Raw genomic sequence first — 24,322 nt, forward strand, 5'->3', positions numbered from 1 at the left:
TAAGTAGACAACGTAAACAACGTCAGATGAATCGTACACATAAATAAGGTGTACAGAGGAATAAAGTTATTTCATTTCCACACAACTATTTTTGCTTGTAACTTTCGACTCAATCATTTCCGGACCTGGGTTCCTGATCTCAAATTGATACATGTGCCCTTCCCCATCATCCCTAAAAGTTTGTAACACTAGCCCGGAAACACCCCGTATATCAATTCTTCATGGAGACCAACAGAAAATTTACACTGGACACAAGTATGTTGATGCAATTGACTTTTAGATGTTGTGTTGTAGATCGGAAAACATGGGGAAACATGGGTGAATACAGATAATATTGCAACAAGGTCGTTGTAGGAAACACGATTTTTAAGCTCGAGTCAAAAGTTATTAACTAACAGCTTCTCTTCTTCTTTAACGGACGAACTATTTTTTGTCACACAAAAGGGTGTTCACCCAATTGTATTTTCAAATGCAGAAAGGAACATATTATTTAATTTTAATGTTAATAAATTAACATGTTCTTCATACTCTAACGATATCGGACAAGAGTTCATCAACATTGTTGCTAGGAAGTTACTTAGAGTGGGAAATTAATCGAATTCTCGATTAACAACACAGCTAGACTACAAATGTAATTTCTTTATCATTGCTCCAATCTTATCCTGAACGGTGAATACCTAGGCCACTAAAGCTGGACCCTGAAAATTGATTACAAAGAGTTTAAAAATCTAAAATAATAAATAGGCCTAGGTAGGCTAGACTTGCAAGCTAAGGTGGTCTCATTCCTGGAAAACTCTATAGCCTATTTCATAAGTCTGACACAAGCAAACAAATATTCCTTTAAGCTGAGGAAAGTCAGAGAACGCGATGAAGTTAAGCTTAATTGAAATGTCATTTGAAAAATATATCTTTTCTTGCGGACCCCAGGTGGGAACCACTGTCTTAGACCACGATGCTACGGCGCGGGACGTACAAAAATTATATCGGATAATATTATAGGCTTACTACTAAGATTTATTTCAAATCATCCGTCCTCAAGTGGGGTTGACCACTGGGATCCGGAATTAACAAACATAAAAGATAAAGGGAAATGAAACGAGCAAAATAATGATTCGATCTGTACATTAAAACAAAAATTTACGTTTTAACATATAGATGATAGTGTAAAATTTGAAGAGAGGCCTTCAGAATTTCCATTACAATCTTCTGAACCTCATAAAAGGGAATTTGAAAGGATTTAAGGATATTATTACATGTACATTTTGGTAAACAACCCCTCGCTCCAAATAGTAAGCCTGTAACACCCCAGTTGTAAAGCGAAATGCCATATTTTTCACTGAGTTATGGAAGACATATGTAGTCTATGTTGATGAACTCTTGTCCCATATCGTTAGGATATGAAGTCTACAGATATGTAGTCTACAGATATTTTATTCGGATTTGCGTAAGATTAATCATAGGCCTATGCATGTAGGTGGAGTCAATTATGGTACAATATTTTTAGGTGAAAAATCATTTCGTGTGTAATACATATAACGAATGTGATATTGTTCATTTCATTTAGCTACTGTATGTACTACTTTTGAGTAATAGTTCAAGAAAATAAACCATAAACAGTACCTAATATCTTTACCAACTTGGTGAAGAATCTGAATTATTACGAAAGGCATAAAGCGTAAAACTTTACTTTTTCATTTACGTAGAATATGAAAGGCCTTTCCCACTAATGTTCAATTTACCAAATTAATTTCTCATTTTCCCTAGGACTATTCAAGATAGTATAATGAAAAATGTTCAGAATACAGGTTCATGTCTTATAAATTCACTGATTTTTTCATCAATAACCATTACTCTAAAGCAAGATATAGGCTAGGCCTAAAATTTTTAAATTTCATGTCATGTTTTATTTCAACTTTTACTTTTTATGGCTCCATTATTTGACCTAGTTCTACCACAGTAGATTCACATTACCAAAATATTGTTATAAATAAACGGTAAAATTTTTAGAGTTATAGTTTAAACAGTTCCAGAAAAAACAGAAAAAATGGGAAAGCCGCGCAAGAACATGTATTTTTTTTAAATCCCTATTAAAAGATTTTCTGTTTAGAAACGTGGAAACTTCCACGAGTTGTTAACAGCCTTGAATACTTAACAAGAGGCGACGTCATAGGAACAAATGCTGTCACCGTAAGCAGCGTAGTTTTCACTATAATTCAAGAGAAACCGCAGCCGTCTAGAGCGAATAGTTCCTGAGTTATTGCATTTTAACTCAACACGTGTTGAACGAAAAAAAAAACTCGTACAGTAAACATAAAATAATTATTTTAAATGCTTCCATTCGGTAACATTAAAGAAATATAGTCTACATCAAATTAAGCAGAAAATTATAAATATTAATAAGGCACAGAAACAAAGAGGAAAATTTTTTTTCACCAACACCTCCTTTCAAATTCCCCTAAATTATAATTTTGGCTTAAGTATTTTAAAATAATTGCTACCTTTATAGGTTCCCAAATATGATTGTGCAGAATTCAGTTGAAACAGTGTTACGTAAAAGTAGTTTTTTTTTTATCTATTCTGTAAAATATTGTATGTAAGAAAATATGTGTAATTTACATTACACAGATTTTTTTAAATACTTGAGTTGAAGTGTTCTAACTTTCAAATAAAACCAAATTACTTCGCTGCTAATTAATTCTTCTAATTTTCTTAAAGCGAATAAAAAACCTGATACAAATATAAGGGGATGAACTGAAGATTTTAGTCTAATAAGAGATTTACCCATAAACATTATATAGGCCTAATTTTTAATAGGCCTATTTAACTAATCTATTACAAATAGCAGTGCATTCTCATAATAACTAGAGTACACATTACAGAAGTTACAAAACACTGACCTTCTCAACACCTGTTATCCCTGACTGTAGTTGTTCTGATGTGTTGATTCGCCCCCAACCTGGCGCCCTGATTCCTGCCCTAACTGTAGTTGTTCTACTGTGTTGGTGGTGCGCCCCCCGCAGGGCACAGCGGTGTGAACCAGCTAGGGGGGGTATTCGTCAGCGGCCGACCCCTGCCGGATTCGACGCGACAGAAAATTGTCGAACTGGCACATTCGGGAGCGAGGCCCTGTGACATTTCGCGCATCCTACAGGTTTCCAATGGCTGTGTTTCCAAAATTTTAGGCAGGTAAGAGCGCATTTTTTACACCTCTGTAGCTAGAGTCATGAAAGAACTGTAAGAAGTCTGTTCTGTCCATATGTGTGAACTTTAATTTATTTTGAACCGCAGTAAAACATACAAAAATTTATCTGTGAACATTCCCAAAATGTGTCCGAAGAAAAGTTGGATTTTTAGAATTTCTCGAGATAAGAGTAACTTAAAAAGCGGAATCTAGTGTTAAGAAAGACATTTTGTTCCTAAGGGACGATATGAATCTACTAATTAATTAGGGATCTGAAGAAAAACTAATAAACCGTTAAAAATTTGCATTAACAGACCCACACCTATAGTTATATACTGATTATAGAAGCTTATAAAATAGATAATGTAATTTTCTTTGTGAAAAAATTAACACTTCACCGCAGTTAAGTTAATTATATCATCTCCTGGTGCAGGTAGTTAGGAATCAATTTCCTTTGGGAAAATTGTTACCAGTTGAATTCGTCACTAGGCACCTTACTTACAATTTCCTTTGGGAAAATTGTTACCAGTTGAATTCGTCACTAGGCACGTTACTTATAATTTCCTTTGGGAAAATTGTTACCAGTTGAATTCGTCACTAGGCACGTTACTTACAATTTCCTTTGGGAAAATTGTTACCAGTTGAATTCGTCACTAGGCACGTTACTTACAATTTCCTTTGGGAAAATTGTTACCAGTTGAATTCGTCACTAGGCACGTTACTTATAATTTCCTTTGGGAAAATTGTTACCAGTTGAATTCGTCACTAGGCACGTTACTTACAATTTCCTTTGGGAAAATTGTTACCAGTTGAATTCGTCACTAGGCACGTCACTTACAATTTCCTTTGGGAAAATTGTTACCAGTTGAATTCGTCACTAGGCACGTTACTTATAATTTCCTTTGGGAAAATTGTTACCAGTTGAATTCGTCACTAGGCACGTTACTTACAATTTCCTTTGGGAAAATTGTTACCAGTTGAATTCGCCACTAGGCACGTTACTTACAAAGCTTGACGGTTTCAACAGGTAACAAACCCTATTCATGGAGTAATTAATTACAGGAAAACTAAAGAAAACACGCTGTATTAGAAACTAGGCTATGATGTAGTTTATGAAAGTTATGAATATTATTATTTTCTGTAATAATGCATTTTAGAATTTCGTTGTAAATGATCATCGAATTTTCTATGGAAGAAGTTTTTCACTGTACCGGGTCAGACATTTGAAACAGGCCACGTGAATAGCACGACCATTTGAGTATATTGAGCATCGTACAGTCAGTGAAACAAATTTGTGCATTTGACAAAGTCAAGTAATACATATAGAATAAACAACAGAGACATAAAAAGTAATAAAATTGTATCAGAAACACTCAACAACATTAACATTAAAAAATCTCATTAATATCATAAAAGGGTTTGTTGATCAACCAACCAGAGACAAATCTGTTAAAAGACCTCCTTTCCAGATTGAAAACATGTGTCGGAAATTTATTTGCAATTTTTAAAGGCATAATAAAATAATTATTTATTGTTTTGGTTGGCCTATACTTAGGTATATGAAAAAGATCACGGTTTCTGGTGTTGTATAGGTGAAAATCATTCCTATGTGTCTACATTTGTGAATTATCTTTGACAAAATTTAGGGCTTGATAAATATACAGTGATGTTACAGTCATTATTTTTTCATTCACAAATGAGCCGTTAAGAGCAGAAGTGGTGTAAGTCCAGAATGGATAATGAGGGTTAAAGTGAACATTCTGCAAAATACAGCACAAAGTAGCAATTGATATTCAATTTATTTAAAATATTAGTACTCAGTGGATAGCATGAAGGACATATTAATTGCCATTTTGCTCTGCATTTTACAGAATTTTTACTTTAAACATCATTACCCAATTTTGACTTACACCACTTCTGCTCTGAACGGCTCAAATAACGGTGTGCCTTCATTAATGAATTTGTTATAATTCTAATAGCTTTTGTTTTTGTAACATAGGAACCTTATTAATACGAGTACTATTACCCCATAAAAGTAGTCCATAAGAAAGTAGTGATAGAAGACAAATCTTCAGACAAAAGTTGTTTGGCGTGAAGGGGGACATATTGTGTTATAGATTTGTTTCATGAGTGCAGGTGTAGGAGAGATACGGAAACAAACTTCATTATTTTAAATGGATTGATATGATTTATTATTTACCGTTTAATAGTGCGTTTGAAGATGGTAAGACGTCAGTAAAAAGATGCGAGTTAGAATCGCAAATGTACCACTGAACAGTATTAAAAATTAAATACGAAGGTTGGATTATCATTTTGTACTGCTAAATTATAATAATAACGTACAGTATTAAATTATTCACAAAAACTTACACCATCAGTTAATTTATAAGCAGCGCTATGATATGATATGAACTCTAGAAATGCAACAAAAAATATGATATACACGATTTCGAAAAAAGGTTTACAAATTTGATAGTAGAATAGTATCCATATAAATAACTCAAAACTGTAATGAACATAATAGGGCCTATGTAGGTCCAAAATTAATGCCTATGGGATTGCAAGATCTTTATTATTATTATTGCTATTTCATTTGTTCTATGTTGTATCCAGTCATTTGTACGCAGTGTTCACTCTTCTTGACAAAGAACACGTTCTTTCAAGAATTTGTAATTGCTCACTAATCTGCTGACAAACATTCGCAGTTCATTGATGTAACGTGTCTAAGAAACTGAAGTCAGGAGATCGTACAGGCCAATTGACTACAAATAAAAAACGTCTAGCACTCCAAACAGTAAACATAAAGGTACTTTTGAAAAGACAATAAATATATGTAAGTGATACATTTTGTGTTCCACAATCGATGTACTGTAGTGTTTTCCTACTACCTAACCAAATGGAAAGGAAATAATATAACATTTAAGAAAGTCCCAATGATTGCGCGAAAAGATTGCACTCGAATTAAAGTAATAAAATGCAGCATGTTCTTCCTCTAAAGCGTATATTTTATTCTATATTCATTTGTATACATAATCCAACATTTCCATGACTAGGCCGATTGTATGGAAAATCTCGAGACAGATTAAATAGAGAATGGAGTAAGACGGACTGCGTGGTAAATTACTTCTGTTTCCATGGTGTCATGAGTGACATCAGAGTAAACTTTTCATGTCAAAACATTATATATTTATTTTCTTTTGCATCTCGAACACAGACATTTTACAACAAAAATCGTCTGGTACTGCGAAGGAAATTTTTTCTGGATGTGTTCACTATAAATATTTTACCTATTTTGATGAATGTTATTTACTGTCAACTTTCGTAACCCTTTTTATTACTGCCTATTAAAAAAGACTTGCAAGAACGGACACTAACATCAAAATCAATAATTGTACAAATATAAGATACTTCAAATAACGTTTAAAATTATCATGCATTTGAAACAGAACAGTCTGAAGATCCAAGTAATAAAATGAATCCTAAATAAAAAATCAAATGTATATTGAAAGTATAACTCAAGAAACCAAATTGACAGCATTATCTATATTAAGAAGCCCTTCTCTACTTTGTAAAATAGAAGCAGACAGCATAATTCTTACAGTTCTCTTCATTTTAAATGTTGTAATTCGTAATACATATTATTTAATTTCACTATAAATGTTAACACATGATATTGAAGTTCCTTTGCCAATACTAAATTATTGTACATTAGGTACTACATTTTACCTCTTCTTCCTAGTCGTCCAGTAACCACAAGATGAAAGAGTCCCGCGATTCATGCACAGTTTTGGCACACAATCTTCACTGAAGTGTATGGAAGTCCTCAATCTAAAAAATTAATAGAAAATATATATATATATATATATATATATATTTATAAATGTTCAATTTTGGACAATATCTGTAGTATTGGCAAACTGCTTAATATTTAACATCGCACTGTGAAATGAAAACTGAACTTCAATATTATTTTTGGGTGTTTTTCTTCGCATGTGTTTACACTACGGCTAGTCGGATTTTAGCTTCCGATGAACGTTACGGAAACAAGCATTGAGGGCAAAATATTACATAGTACAAGAAATACCTACAGGTCTAGCCTACTTCTCAATATAGTCACACCTTGAATTGAGACTAATAGTATTTGAGTAAGAACTTTTGTATGCATGTATCTGGGAGCTTAGCCGTAATTTGACATCAGCTCCTCGCCTTTTGTTCCAGATGACGCTATGCAAATTTCTTAATGTTCTACAATAATCTCTCTGCTGTTATTGTGATTCCCGATTACATGAATATTGTCTAAAACATTATTTTTTCTACCTCAGAAAATGACTTATATCAGCTTCATTACAGATAATGTTTGAACTTCTTTGGCTTATCTGGTGAATGTATAGGTACCTATGCATCCACTGCTTTGAATGCATTTTAGTTTCGACATTAAAAACTAAACACACGTTTCATGACCCGTAAAGATTTAGTACAGAAATTCATTCCTCAATGTGAAGTTGACGGAGAGTGTCAAACTGTGATTCAATTCCCAGGTTGCAACCTTTCTTGATATAGGATAGGCGAGGCATGCAGAACTGAGCAACAGTTGTGGCCGACATCACAAGCCGGAATACGTCACTTATTCTGCGTCATTGACATGATAGGATAGAGGAGATTTGTATTCAGTGTATAGTGCTACATGGTTGTGGACAGGTCACGGAGACGTCATTCAACGCCGGTGGACTGTGGAAGGGGAACTAATGCTTTCCCCATTCTTCCAACTCCCCCCCCCTCTCTCTCTCTCCTCTCTCTCTCTCTCTCTCTCTCTCTCTCTCTCTCTCTCTCTCTCTCTCTCTCCAGTTCTGCATCCCTGGGATAGGCCTACAGAAGCTCTTATTCCAATATGATAAGTAGGCCTAGGTCTCTCTCAATACAGGGTGCGACTATGTTAGGAAGGAGCGTAAGACTGTGTAGGTACTTTCATGTTACCATTGTTTATTTTCTTAACAGCATACTGGAAGTTGAAAATCAAACTATCCTAGCAATTAGACTATATATTTTAATATATACACATAGAATTTTTCAAAAGTAAGACATAATAATTGCAATTAAAATTGAATGAGGAGATTTTGGACAAAAGAGCTCAGACACGTCAAACCTTATATTTAAAAAGGAATATTTTTTATGGAAACAAAATATCTTTGCGACTATTGTTGTACGAGTTACGACGTCATCGAGAACATTTTTAAATGACACGCTATAGTTTTCTAATATCATCTAAAAGACTATATTTTATGTAACATTTCATTTGTTTTCTACAAAAGCACTACGGTTATGGTTACTATGGTAATAATCTTATTGTTGATATATTTTGTTAATCTCTGTATTATGACAGCAGTTGTATTGATGAAATCAACAAAAAACAAGATACGAGGGCCATTTCGTAAATAATGCATAGGTTGGCAGAACTGTGAAGTGGATGACGCAACACCAATGAAAATTACGTCATTTGCAGTTGAAGATTTGAGGAAGAAGCACTTTTGTTCATTTCGTCCATAGCATACTCTGTGTTCAGGTAACGAGAACTAGAAATGGAGCCTACACGTATCTCGTGTAGTGTGGCGATTGAAGATCAAAAATCGAATGTGGCAAAAACTCACAGGAATACACAGCGGTGTGGAGTTTGTGGTGAGCTTACAGTGGACTGTAGTACAGTTTCTCGTTGACTACTCGTTTTCGCATCAGTTTAGACGATGATGCAAGACCAGGAAGGCTGAAAGCATCAACACATGAATAAAATGTGAAACTTGTGGCAGATGCTCTTCAAGAAGATAGTCGAGTGACATATGAGGAACTTTCAGAATCTATGGGGATTTCACCAAATTCAGTATTCCGTATTTTGACAATGAATGTAAAGAAGAGACAAATTTCTACGCGATGGGTCCCTCACTGGTTCATTGTTGAACAGAAGCAGAAACGCCTGGACATTGCAAAAACTTGCTGACAGGACCATTACGAAAACTAATAGCCCAACGAGAAATTGTTTTACGGTCCACTGTAAGTTCACCACAAACTCTACTCAAAGCACTGTGGAAGTCTTGATTTATTTGGAGGGGGGGGGAGGGTTTACCACGTAAAGATTCAATCTTTGGTCTGCAATCGTCACAGTACCCGACACACGTGTAGGCTCCATTTCTAGCTCTCGTTACCTAAACACAGAGTATGCTATGGACGAAACGAACACACGTGCTTCTTCCTCAATCCTTCAACTGCAACTGACGTAATTTTCATTGGTGTTGCGTCATCCGCTTCATAGTTCTGCCAATCTGTGAGTTATTTATGAAATTATCCTCGTATTAACAGAAAATTAAGAAATTGAGATATTAATGAAGACAGGATTTGGTGACAGAAAACCTACATAACAAGAGGTACGCACACATTTTAACGACACTCATCCAAATTACTGTGACCAGAATAAAAGCGGAATTCGGAGAACATGGATATGTCAGACATAAAAGGATCATTTGCAGTTAAGAACATCTTGTTTCACGTTGATTTCATCAAGTGCATTCATATTACAGGACTAACAAAATATATCAACAATAAAATGTTTACCATAGTAACCACAACCATAACGCTTCTGTACAAAACAAATGAAACATTGCATAAAATTATGCTCTTTCAGATGATATTAAAAAAAAACTTTCTCTATGACGTCATAATTCGCACAACAATAGTCGCAAGAATATTTTGTTTGCCTAAGAAATATATTTCTTTCTATTTATGTTTGACGTGTGAGCTTTTTTTCCCAATATCACCTCATTCAAATTAAATTGTAATTATGCGTTACTTTTGAAACACAGTGCAGAAATAATCATTCAAGAATTTACATCCAACACAAAATATTAAAAATATAACATTCAGTCCAACAATTGGTTTCAATGTGCTTGATTAATTGATTAGTTTCTAATTCCGCACACTGACAATTAATCATAATTTTTACTTGACTCTGGGTAATTATTGCTACCTATTTCCATTTAGCATAAATTTATCAATACATCAGTAGTAAGTCATACAGCAGTTAAATTTTGGAACGACTTGTCTCAACTCTGGTGTGTTACTATCGATATCAGCAATCGTTACTACGAATATATTGATGGTATTGGAAACGAAATACTGGCAATCCTGGTTACACAACTTTTCATTAATATTCACCTATCACTATTTTAACTGCGACATCATAATGTTGAGCTTATTTTGTTTCCACCTACGCAGTGTTATGAATAGTCTTAATACAGTAGGCTTATGGACATGATAAGATGTTTGACCAGCTCGATTCAAACTACTGCGTTCTATTGCAATTAAAATGAGCAGTAAAATATAGAAAATCTGACAAACTTTTTTGATAGAAGCATTTGAAACGTCGATGTGGTAAAGAATGGAGAGTGTGAAGTGGACAGAAATAATAGAAAATGAAACAGTGTTGGAAAGAGTGGGTGAAGAAAGAATTAATACCGAAACTGATCAGGAAGAGAAAAATAAATTGGTTGGGTCACTGGCTAAGAAGAAACTGCCTACTGAAGGATGCGTTGGAAGGAATGGTGAACGGGAGAAAAGTTCGACACAGAAAAAGATGTCAGAGATAATAGACCACGTCAAGATATATGAATCATATGCGAACACCAAAAGGAAGACGGCAAATAGGAAAGAATATAGAATGCTGGATTTGCAGTGAAGGACCAGCACTTGGTCAGAAAACTATGAATTAATAGTAGGCCTACAAGTGTTGAATTTATGATGGGAAAATAAATTACTTTGTATAGCTCCAAATTGTAGCCTATTGTAGGCCTACAATATTTGTACAATATTTCATTCACTTACACAACACATTACTGTCTATACCTAATATTTACGTGCCTTATAACATGTATTTACTCGTGTATTTGTCATTGTACTTACAGGACACAAATGTTAAGTTAATTTGTAAAGTTATAGGTGCAGTATATTTCATATTCAATAAATTACCGACTTGGGAAACCATTATAAATAAAAAATATACCATTAGTTCACAAAGTTTAATGTAGAATTTTGCCAAACATGCGAACTAAAGAAGACGGTACAGGTAATTAATTACTTCTGGTCAGATGTCAATAGGCTTAATATTATTTTATAATATTTGTTATCCACAAAGGCTTCACTATCATCATACTCATTTCTTAAGTTGGTACCCAGAAAATTATAAACTTTCCTTCCTATTCAAGACGTAAATAAGGTGTTACAGTTTTCTTCAAGGAACGGATTAGTGACACAGTTTCCTGTAGCAGAAGATAAGAAGTCTGAATGAGCAAATATAGGCGACTCAGAAGGTTAAAAATCGAAATAGCGGTCTTCATTTTTGAATTAGTCACTTGAAGTTATCACCGCTAGATGGCAGTAGTAACGAAGTGTCAATCTGAGAGGAGAGAAAGATAGGAGGGAGCAATCCAAGAAAACTGCTTCTAATCAGCACTATGCGTATGACGTCAAACTACACCTTTTACGCCCCATAGTCCCCCTCGAAATACCGCCAAATATTCAATTGCTGCTATCGGTTTCAGTCCTACGTAAACGGTTTAGAATGGATGTGGAGATAACAGGATTATTAGCGGATTATTATTATTATTATTATTATTATTATTATTATTATTATTATTATTAATGTACATTTCACTGTTGTTGTTTAGTCAACTATCCGAAGACAGGTCTGAACCTCACAAGTAATACCAACAAGACACCACTAGGCAACTAGGCAAGGAGATAGTGGGTTAGGGTGGACAGTTTCTTTCCCCCCTCCGTTGCATACATAGCCGATTAGTTACAAATAACAATAATCAGACTCCAGACAAACAATGATTGTTCTTCCTCTAACTCATATCGTCAAGTGATATCTGATATTAGATGTAGGCCCTACATATCAACAACCTCAATCAGAGGATACATTTCACTGTAGGTCCTATATTGATTAAAAGTGTTATGATTGTTAACACTTCATTTACACATTCTTTCTTTTTTCAAGAAGGATGTTGGCATCCCTTCATATGTTAAAACATAGGGAAACATATTCTACAGTTGAGCCGAATAGGATATTAGCTTATTTATAAACAATAATACCCGCTGAATTTGACAATACTTTTGAAATATTCACAACACGAAACAGAATTCGTAATTGTAATAATACGAACAAAACAGCTGATTACAACAGGAAAAAGAAATGAACTATGGGTAATTTGACGGCCATATTACTACACCTATTTTATTCCACAGTTCCAAGCTTATGCTCCCTCCTGTCTCTCTATCCTCTCAGGTGTCAATGTGATCGATGTGAGCACAAGCGAAACAAAGAAGCAGTAATTGCTATATGACAGTACCTCTGCACGAGTGTATCATTGTAGAGCAGCGTTCCGTTGTTCGATTTTCCTGGATGAAAGGTTTGGCAGCAAAGGATATTCATTAAGAAATACTGCCCTTGTGAATATTGCCTGTCATGTCAAACTGTCTACAATGGGTGCACAAGTTCTCTAAAGGGCGGGCAAGTATCGAACACAGAGTTGATCGACCAGTGGAGATTATCAAGGTGGCAAATGTGACGATATGCTAGGCCGGATAGTAACACAAATTTTGCGTGCATCATTCGAAGCTCGAGACAAAGCGTGCATTAATGCCCGGATCAGATCGCAAATTGTGCACTTATACAGAGGTACCACCATCTTGCAACTGCTGCTTCTTTGTTCCACTTGATGCTCACATGGATAGTAGGCCTACTGCCATACAGTGGCAATAGCTTCAGGCGCCTTATTGCAAAATGTAAATTGCTATTTCAATTTGAAACTAACTTATTTAATCCACCCGTAATATGGCATGAATTGTTGTTTATGAACATTATCAAATAACATGTTACTGCAAAACTAGTGAAATGGAGAGAATGGGGCTTTCTTCTTCTTCTTGTTCCTCTTCCTCAGGATATTTACGTATGTAAGTTAAAGACTATAGACCTGAGGGAAAAAGATGTTTTGAAAGGCTGAGACGTATATGGGAGAATAATATTAAAATATATCTCAGGGAGGTGGGATATGATGCTACGCACTGGATTAATCTTGCTCAGGATAGGGATCGATGGCGGGCTTACGTGAGGGCGGCAATGAACCTCCGGGTTCTCTAAAAACCATTTGTAAGTAAGTATAATAAGTAGAATATGTTAAAGACTATAATAATAAAAAAGTAAAATAATATATCGTCGCTCTTCGGTGCTTTAGTGGGTTGCCATGCTAGCAGATGAAATCGAAGTTCCTGAGCTCGAGTGGAAGATGGATTTTAAAGGACAATAAAAGCCTCAACATTGCTTCAACCGGGAGGGGAATAAAGTTCTTCGTCTCGTGTAGTAGATTTAGGGCACGCAAACGAACCCTGTGCCTGATAGAGGGTTCTGGATAAATGTTCTTCGGTCATTTCTCGTCCACATTAAATTCCAACGCCAAATAACATCTACAATTAAAAGCGTTGTTAAATGAATTGCTACTACTATTTATCTATGGGACAAGTCACCATTAATTTTGATTTCTAAACCCGATTATTGACTGAGATATTTTAGAGACAAGAGTAACGTCTCCGAATCGTAGTATAGTGTTTATAAACAATAATTAACTGATGTTGATTTTGACGTCTGCGTTAATCGGTCTCAGTCTTGTTTGAGATCCTCGCTCAGCGACGCAAGTGATCAGTACATGCCTCAGCGATGGTTTACTGCCCACTATTGTGCCGGATCAAGCAAGTGGAACCATTTTTGAAAGTGTCCCCTGGAGGGCAGCACTTCCCTTAGCGCGACTCAGTACTTTCCTCCCCAACGAAAAAGTTCTTATCTCGAAATGCGCGCCGACCACTCCGCCCCATTCAATATGGCCGGATATGTTTATCGGAGTTACTCCTGCACTTCATCCGCCTTCTCCCCACCCTTTTCTTTCTGACCCTCTTCTATCTGGTGTCAGTTGTTCTGTAACAGTTTTAAATGGAAATAAAAGTACTTCAACCTGGGGGGGTGGGGGTCATTTCGCTGTTATGAAGTCAATTCCGTCCCCCACTCTGCCATAACTCACAATGTAACAATTAGCGTTCGAATCTGTCTGGCTACAACTTCATCACTAGGCGTCTCGGCTTCATTTATAGATCTTCAGTTTATTCAGGTTCTTAGTGTAGGCGAAATATCAGATCAAGCAATAACCACAGTCTAGTAGCCTATATACAGTCACGAAGCTTGAGTTGTGAGGGTACTAGGAACAATAGACTGTGCTGGTACTATTTCGCATTGTCTCTTGATGAGGCGATAGTAGCGATCCTAGTGGTTAGCAACTATCTATGAATGCATATTTACTACGTATTGAGCTTCGTGACTATATATACTAGACCAGTGATGTCAAAACAAGCGCACTTTTCTGACCTTGACGTCGTGCGCGGGCACCAAGCGCTAAGTATGGAAGGAGGAAGGGTTGTGTATATGAATAAGCAACCTGTTGGATTAAGAAAACAGTGGTGCACAAACTTCAAACGGAACGTGAAATTTTATGTCGTTATTTTTATATGGCTTCTTTCTGTTTAATATTATCTATATTGTCTGTAAAACAAAAGTAGTAACACTGATTTCTTAATATTGCACTTGTGTTTTAAATCTTAATAACATAATAGAGAGTTAAGAAGGAATAGTCACTTAAATTCCATAGTAGTATAATATTATACTGTACACATCATTCATAAAGAAAGTGATATTCCAAAGAAAGAGATTGAGTATGACATGATAAGTTGGAATTTATATTGATGGTATCTTTAGTCTTACAAAAGTAATCAATAAACTAATCAAAACAATATTACAGTACAAAGCAAAGTTACCTAGGTACTGTATCTGTTTTAAGTGTAACTAATATTACATAACAAAACTCTTATCGCATTATGCTTTTAAGGTGATATTTGTGACAACTTCCTATCATCAGAATATTAAATTATTTTCTCGAAATCTGCTGAAGCTATAGAGCTGACATTTTTACAACACATAGGCACGTATCTTTAGCTTATGATGAAACAGTAGTTGCTTTGTTAATTCATTTCCTTACAAACAATTTACATGCGAATATTTTCAAAATTTTCAATACACTATCTTCAGTAATACGTATTTACGGTAATTTAGACTTACGAAAACATTCTGTAAGGCTACTAAAGAAATAGGCCTATATCTGAAAATTTCACTTTTCTATACGAAAAGTTGAGAAAATATTTCTTTTGAATAAAAAAATCAAACTTGTGAAAAATGAGCATTAAAATTAAAACTTACATTCTTATAATGCACTTATACTTCTCAGGCAAATCTAAAAATTTAACATGGATACAGTTTTAATAAGTTCTCTTCCCTTTATCTATTAAATCAGTGCTGGCCATCCCTGAATATAGCTCGACCAAGCGGCATATACCACCTCTTTCGTCTGTCTCTTTCCTTTCCGCTGTAAAGCGCTCAGGCTCTCCTGGGCTCTAAAGGCGCGCTTGCTCCTGTGGGCATCAATTGACATGCCTGTACTAGACTGTGCTATAACTGAAGCAAAGAATCAAATAAGCTTATAACGGGAGGAAAGGCGTGAAACTGAAGTAGCCTAATACTACAGCAAGGATGGATAAACGATGAAAAAAGAAATAGGCCTAAGGGAATGAAAAAGATGGGGGACAGTGAGAGTGATAACGCGAGAGAAACGATGAAATTACAAGAGAAAAATTGATAGAGAGTGCGAGAGAGAAGATGAGAGTGAATGGGAGTGAGAGGATGAGAGTGAATGGGAGTGAGAAGATGAGAGTGAATGGGAGTGAGAGGATGAGAGTGAATGGGAGTGAGAGGATGAGAGTGAATGGGAGTGAGAGGATGAGAGTGAATGGGAGTGAGAAGATGAGAGTGAATGGGAGTGAGAGGATGAGAGTGAGTTTGGGGAGAGGACGAGAGTGAATGAAAATGAGAGTGACTTGCAGAGACAGAATGAAAGTGTGAGAGAGGATAAGAATCCGTGTATTATATGGCTCATCGGCTTGCCAACACAACTTATAAATCGGGGATCAACCGGGAATCGAATCCGTGTCCACAGGATTAAGAAATCCAGTGATCTAGCCACTAGACTACCGTGGCAGCTAGATCGACTTATTATAAGAAAGGGTAGGTGAATGAGGAATGAATTGTAGAAGAATATTTATGTTGCGAGGAAAATGGAAAACAGAAAATGAGTTGAAGAAGAAATTAAGTAATTAATTAATATTATTAAAAGAGAAAAGCTGAAATTTTGAGAAAAAGGGAAAACTGGAAAAATGGGTTGGAGAAGAAATTAATGAAAGCAGTGAAAAATAGCCTAATAAATGAAAAAAGAACTGAATTTTATTGTGCTGACGAGGTGGAAACAATGTATAAAATAAGTTAAAAAGAAATTAGGTAATTAATTAAACAAGAAAATATTAAAAGAGTGACTTAGTACAGGAACATCATTTTATTTTTACTTCAATTTTTATTGTACCTGAGTTTTTTAATGTACTTCACTCCCACCCCTTCTACTAGTATACTTCCACACATCCTCCACACAAAACCAAAGCCGCATATGCAGTCAAAGTCGCCTTAAGGTCACAGTAAATAGTACTGAGTTAGAGAGTATAGTACGTTCCAGAAATATGTTCGCGTTTTCCAATGACGAAAGAGCTTTCAATATTAAATCATATTTTCGCAAAGGTGCTGTCGTCCGTTTGCCTACGTTGCACCCCGATTTCTCCCACCCGCTTCTGCTCGCCTCTCTGTAAAGGCTGGTGACTGGGCTGTCTTAGCTTTTTTATGAAAACATTAATTTCTGTTAGGAATTGGACGTCTACGTAATATTATACAACTGTTTAAAATAACTTAAATAAAAGGGCCTCGTTAAGTAAAATTAACTATCACGTGATTTCCCCCCTTTATACGCCCCTGCGACATAACCACTTGGACGGACAGTAGATAGAATGTCTGAGTAATTTTATCTTTTCGGATCAGGCAGAAGTGAAGATTGAATTTACAGTACGTAAGGTACTCTTTTATAGAGTAGGTACAGAATTATTTCAACATGAGTTAGATGCTAGTACGAAGGACATAACTGGTAATTGGAATTAGGTACAATAGTCTATAGTGAGATAATATGCACAAAAGAACTGAAGTCTGTTTCGAAATGAACGGCCACCATTTTCAAAAATGTGTTTAAATATCCATATTATGATTATTTTTTAATTTAACTTAATTCTCTATATTGTACACTAATGTGCTGTAGACAGTATAATATAGGCCTACACTGCATAATGAATACGTCTGCATGGATAGCTCAGTTCGTGAATAAAAACACTTATTGTTAATACTGTACTTATTTCGATTAAACAAAAACCTAATGAAAATTATCAAACTCATAATTGCGATACTTCTTAGTTTATGTAAATGGATGAACTACTTTTTTCCCCTTTTATTCCTAGTAAAGTGATTTGTTTGTATTTTACGCCAGTATCATCGAACTCCAGTCATGGAAGGGGGTAGCAAAAGGTATTTCCGGTTCTCAACCGTTAATCCAAAGGTATAGCCAGGTTAATATTAGAAATGTTAGTAAAAATAAAATGATGTCCCTCTTATAAGAAAAGGTAGAAATGAATGACGAATTGTAAAAAAAAAATGCATTTGCAAGAAGAAAACACAGACAGCGAAGAAAAAGATCTATGGATTATAGAAACAAAACGGAATTTGTAAGGAAAGGAGGAGAAAACATGTAGAAAATGAGTGGAAGAAGAAAATAATTAGGTAATTAATTAATTAATTAAAATAATTGAACGAACAGACCAAAAATAATAGGAGAAAGGAAATAGGAAAAAAACAATAAAGAAATGAACTTGACTTCATAATATTTATACAAGTTTGAACAGAAGAGCTACTAATATACTTCATTAGAAAGTCGTACAAGTGTCACTAAAGCCACTCTTGTCGAGAATCGCTTGCGACTGAAGATGTATCCGCTTCGGTTCGGAGCTTGATGCTAGTCGTGCGTCGGGCAGGGTCAGGTTTGTTCTGGTCTTGTCTTGTTTAGTTCAGCTCGAGTTCACACAGAAAACATACGAGGGTTTCTTTTTTTTTTTTTCTAAAAATATTCAAGTTTTGAAGTTACTGCATTTCTTTTCTCTTTCCCTTCCGAAAGACGTACCTTGAATGAAAGTCCCCCTACTAGACTGAGTTATATTCATCCCATTCCTGCTGGTGGGGAGGAGGTTGAGTTTCATAAAAGGGGCGTTTTGAAATTATTTCCATTATAACGTTAAACACTTCCATTATGGCAGATGATAGACAAATATGAAATACGCCAGGCATCTGCTTATTGGTACTCATCATCCATCTCCTCCCACCTCTCCGCCTTTTTCCATCTTTCTTCCACTTCTCTCCTTCTCAGTCACTCTCTTTCACATATTCTTTCCACTTCCTGTCCAGCCACTTACCTCTCCGACTGATGGTCATAGTTTTTGAAAGGCGATAAAATTCTCAGGCCCACAAGGGAACCGTCATTAGTGCCATGTTAATAGTAGGCTATTATAGGCCTATTACGATACAAGGTTGGGAAGCGTTTCTTACAAAATCGAAGAGAAGTTTTCCGAGATTTTGTAATGCACTTCACAAACGCGTATTGTAGAAGCTTTTGCACCATCATATTTCAAAAATTGCCAATACAATATCTTTTGCATTGAAAATTTAGAGCAATATTATTCCAATCTCTCTAAATCTCTATAAATAAAACCAGAATCATGGCCTCAAGGAAAGAACCATATAAGATCCAAAATTGCAATCAATAATAATTGTATAGAACAAGTCAACACATTCAACTATCTTGGCTGCAATATTTCTTATATAAACTCCAGGGACGTAGATATTAAACTAGCCAAATTTCAGCAACTATTAAGAACAGTCAAATCAACTCTATTAAAGAAAGTTCGACCAGAAACAATTTTTAAATTCTATAAAGTTATGGCAGTCCCTGCATTATTATATGGATCAGTGATATGGTCATTAACGAAAGGGCAACTTCAAAGAATAGAAGCTGCTGAAATGCGATTGCTAAGGCCTCTTGCAGGATATAGGCCTACTCTTTACGAACGCTGACATCCAAACAGAATTGAATATCACCGCCATTAAAATACGGATACTATAGAATCTTACCGCAACAAATGGTATGAACATGTATTAAGAATGCCCAACAATAGGTTACCCAAGAGACTATTGGACTATACACCTCATGAAAAACGAGACATCGGAAGACCAAGGAAGATCTGGAAAGACCAACTTTCTTCTGGAAATAGCACAGGCCAGGAAGACTAATCCAAGACTGTTATTGATGATGATGATGATGATGATTATGATTCCAAAGCCTTCGCAGAATTGCACTGTAATGGTAACTAAGTAACAATAAGTGCACTCTAGGCCTAATGGGCCTATTTCAGTATAGTTTTATATTATGAAGAATGGTTTCTCTAACGACTTTCTGTGTGGGAATTCTAACTTTCAAGGTCTAACAACAATAGCTGTAAATACGACAAAACACACAATCGTGTAAAAAATTCTCTTTCAAAATATTGTAGGCCTAGACGCAAAGGTCATGCAAATTTAAATCTTTAGCCAAAAAAAAATAATAATAATAAAATTAAACTTCTGATAAGATAGCCTTTTTAGAGGATATAAAAATATCGCTAAAAAAGGGTCAGAATACATCGATTCCCAAGCTGATTTGATATTTTAATAGAATATTGATATTTCTTTTAATTTCTACCTTTCCTATAGGCCTACTCCACGCATTTCAATCTAACAATCCGGTGTGTTCTGGCTAATGAACTCGCAATTTCTTTTACATTGTTTAAGATCTAGACTCGAGACAGCAATGTAATATTTATAGTCTAAACAAGTGGTCGTCAGCACTCGCTGAAATGGGTAAAGATTAAGCGGAGCAACATGTTGCGCCCCGTTCTGCAGCAGGAAGAGGTAGAGAGCATATCCGTCAGCAACTACGAATGCACCATGGTGCAGTGTCTTCTCCGCGGGTGAGAGACGCTAGTCCCAGGGTGCTCTGTGCTGATGACCGCTGGTCTAAACGATTCACACCAACAATATGACGCCAATGAGTTGTTTTAAATTATAATGAATAACAGTATTATCATTACAGAGAAATGGTTTTATTTGGAAATTAGTGTCACAATAAAGTATTTTAGAATTAGACTTACTGACTTACCTAGGCTATTTACGGCTTTTAAGGAACCCAGGGATTCATTGCCGCCCTCACATGAGCCCGCCATCGATCCCTATCCTGAGCAAGATTAATTCAGTCTCTACAATCATATCCCACCTCCCTCAAATCCATTTTTATATTATCCTCCAATCTACGTCTCGGCCTCCCCAAAGGTCTTTTTCCCTCCGGCCTCCCAACTAACACTCTATATGCATTAACTGGATAAGCCCATACAGTATTGAATTGTTAGTGTATTGCATTGTAAGTTGATAATTCTGTACTTATTAATGGTTTTAGAGAACCCGGAGGTCATTGCCGCCTTCACATAAGCCCCCCCATCGGTTCCTATCCTGAGCAACCTTCATCCAGTCTCCACCATCATAGCCCACCTCCCTCAAATTCACTTTAATCTTGTGCTCCCATTTACGTCTCGGCCTTTTTCCCTCCGGCCTTCCAACTAACACTCTATATGCATTTCTGGATTCGCTCGTACGTACTACATGCCCTGTCCATCTCAATCGTCTGGATTTAATGTTCCTAATTATGTCAGGTGACGAATATAATGCGTGGAGTTCTGTGTAATAATTTTAATGTAAGCAAGAAATACGCAGGCCTACCGTAATAACAAGAAATAACTTGAAAATCAGGAAATTATATCCAAATTAGTGGAAACACTTAGGATTGAAGTTTCAGTTACAATTAATGAAAAAAGAAAACTGATGTAACTTTGTGAACAAGATGTAATTAACATTACAGTTTATTGTTTTACGAATCACTAATTCTGGCGTTAATAATGAAATAAAGAGTAGGCTAATAATCTGTATAAACCACATTGCACTCATATCTTACAGGTACTGTTCAAAATGTCCACCATCAGCGTCCGTGCAGCTTTCACATCTTCTAGTCCAATTATGACGAACTCTGGCCAGTAGTCTTTCACTGTACCGAATTTTTTCGTGCCCTGGATCATGTCTAAGTACTCACAATTTGTGAACTCTGGCATCTCGTAGTATTGAAATAAACTAAACTGTATTGCTGTACGTCCAACTGCACACTAATGCAATGTAAACATCACAACAGCTGATCAGTTGCGAGTACTACGCAAACCGTCTGCCGTCCCGACAGCGATGACAGATTTTTAGACCTTCTGTACGTGACTCGACAATCAATGTTTCTAATGTTTCTTGAATCGATTAATTCGAAATCTGTGAATTTTCTAATTAAAATACTGCTGCAACGTGAACATAACAAACGTTCTCTTCGTTGTTATTCAAGAAATTAAGCTGTATTTTAAACAGTATTCGTAAAATTCGCGATCGAAATGCCGGCATAAAAGTATTATTATTTCAAAAATCTCGCAAAAACGCGCAAAATGGTATTAGGCTTTTTTGTTCGTTATATGTATTTTAAGGAATCACATCCTACAATTAATGTACTACCTTACCTTCCACCCTGTATATCAGAATATATCGTTTCAGTCGTCGTAGCCTACATGTCCAGTCCATTCGATTCATTCAAGTTTTATATAGGCCTAAGTGATGACATTGGACTCTATACAGTTCACATAGACCTACCTGCTTAATTATTACCCTATAAGTTATCCTCAATCTCCGTTGATATGTACGGCCCGAATAATTTTCTGAGTACCTTCTTTTAAGGTCCCGCGCCGTGGCGTCGTGGTCTAAGGCATCCTGCCTAGGACTCGCGTTACGGAATGCGCGCTGGTTCGAGTCCTCATGGGGGAAGAAATTTTCTCATGAAATTTCGGCCAGTGTATGGGACCGGTGCCCACCCAGCATCGTGATGTACTTGGGGAGCTGCGATAGGTAGCGAAAATCCGGTTTCGCACACCAGCTATAACGGCTGGGGTGAACATCGTCCTAACCACACGATAACTCCATTCTGGTTGGATAATCGTTCATCTCTGCTTCGGCATGTGGATGTGAGGCCAGCAGCCGGCTGGTCGGTCTTGGCCCTTCATGGGTTGTAGCACCACGGATTTTTACTTTCTTTTAAGTCTGATATTTTAGTGAGGCACCACTTTTCACATCCATATGTAAGGACAAGTTTTGTATAGCCTCATTTTAATTGAAGGACACTAAACAATCCATAATAAAAATTAATTCAGAATCCACAATTTGATGGAAAATAATGGTGAATTCCCGACTCAATTTCAAGATAGTGTTTGTGTATTGGCTTGGAAAAGAACACAGGGAATAATATATTCTACCTCCTTTAGCACCCCACCGATTGTGTTCAATGTAGGCTCAATTCTTAGTATGCAGCATTCATAGGCCTATCAACATGTAGGAAACATTATTTTATAATCAATGCAAGTTATGTGCAACATAAGACAATTTTTAACGAACTCAGAAATTGATAAGTAGTTTGTCTAGACAATTTGTTGAGAAAAGAATATGCAAATGCATGAACTTCCGGCTTCTAATGCTGGTGCTGGTGGTGATGGAAGTGTTTTTCCAGTGATAGGCTATATCTTATATTTACTTCTTCACTTAAAGCTCGCTTTTAGCTACAAAGCTATTTATTAGAAGACGCTTCTGTGTTAATAGTGCAATGCTAAACATTGAGTGGCAGCTTGATCTAATGTCCTGTTTGTTGAAAATTAGTCAGCAGAGGGGAAACATATTACGGCTTAAATAAAGTTATTATTTAAGAGAAACAGAAAGAAAGAATAGGATTTAATATATTATAAGTTAAGTCTACTTACGATTTTCATTAAACCGTAGACTTCTATAATCAGCAATGGAACTAACTATGGTATGAATGTAACAATGACAGTGATATGAAACTTGACACTGACATTCATATGATACTTGACACTAACAGTGATATGGACTGACATCGACAGTGACATTAAACGTAAACTGACAGTGATATGAAACTTAACACTGATTGTAATATGAAAATTGGCACTGACAGTAATAAGGAACTTGACACCGACTAATATGAAACTTGACACTGTAATTTGAATCTTGACACTGACTGTGATATGAAACTTGACACTGATTGTAATATGAAAATTGGCACTGACAGTAATAAGGAACTTGACACTGACTGTGATATGAAACTTGACATTAATTGTAATACGAAAATTGGCACTGACAGTAATAAGGTACTTGACACTGACTAATATGAAACTTGACACTGTAATTTGAAACTTGACACTGACTGTGATATGAAAATTGACACTGACAGTAATAAGGAAGTTGACACTGACTAATATGAAACTTGACACTGACTGTGATATGAAACTTGACACTGACTGTGATATGAAAATTGGCACTGACAGTAATAAGGAACTTGACACTGACTAATATGAAACTTGACACTGTAATTTGAAACTTGACACTGACTGTGATATGAAAATTGACACTGACAGTAATAAGGAAGTTGACACTGACTAATATGAAACTTGACACTGACTGTGATATGAAACTTGACACTGACTGTGATATGAAACTTGACACTGATTGTAATATGAAAATTGACACTGACACTGACAGTAATAAGGAACTTGACACTGACTAATATGAAACTTGACACTGACTGTGATATGAAACTTGACACTGACTGTGATATGAAACTTGACACTGACTGTGATATGAAACTTGACACTGATTGTAATATGAAAATTGGCACTGACAGTGATATGAAACTTAACACTGATTGTAATATGAAAATTGACACTGACAGTAATAAGGAACTTGACACTGACTAATATGAAACTTGACACTGACTAATATGAAACTTGACACTGACTGTGATATGAAACTTAACACTGATTGTAATATGAAAATTGACACTGACAGTAATAAGG

General features: G+C 35.8%; 1 protein-coding gene across 4 annotated transcripts in view; it reads left to right on the top strand.

Annotated features, from left to right (window-relative positions):
* Nucleotides 1-24,322, top strand: part of LOC138696808 (paired box protein Pax-6-like) — a 571,671-nt gene that overhangs the window by 309,183 nt on the left and 238,166 nt on the right. For 3 of the 4 annotated variants that reach the window (XM_069822225.1, XM_069822227.1, XM_069822226.1), the window contains one exon: nucleotides 3,021-3,186. The exons of the other annotated variant lie outside the window; for it this stretch is intronic. In XM_069822225.1, the coding sequence (XP_069678326.1) occupies nucleotides 3,021-3,186 (166 nt within the window). The remainder of the gene's footprint in view (nucleotides 1-3,020; nucleotides 3,187-24,322) is intronic. 4 annotated transcript variants of the gene reach the window in all.

Source organism: Periplaneta americana, chromosome 3, assembly GCF_040183065.1.
Source record: "Periplaneta americana isolate PAMFEO1 chromosome 3, P.americana_PAMFEO1_priV1, whole genome shotgun sequence".
In the NCBI taxonomy this organism is placed as follows: domain Eukaryota; kingdom Metazoa; phylum Arthropoda; class Insecta; order Blattodea; family Blattidae; genus Periplaneta; species Periplaneta americana.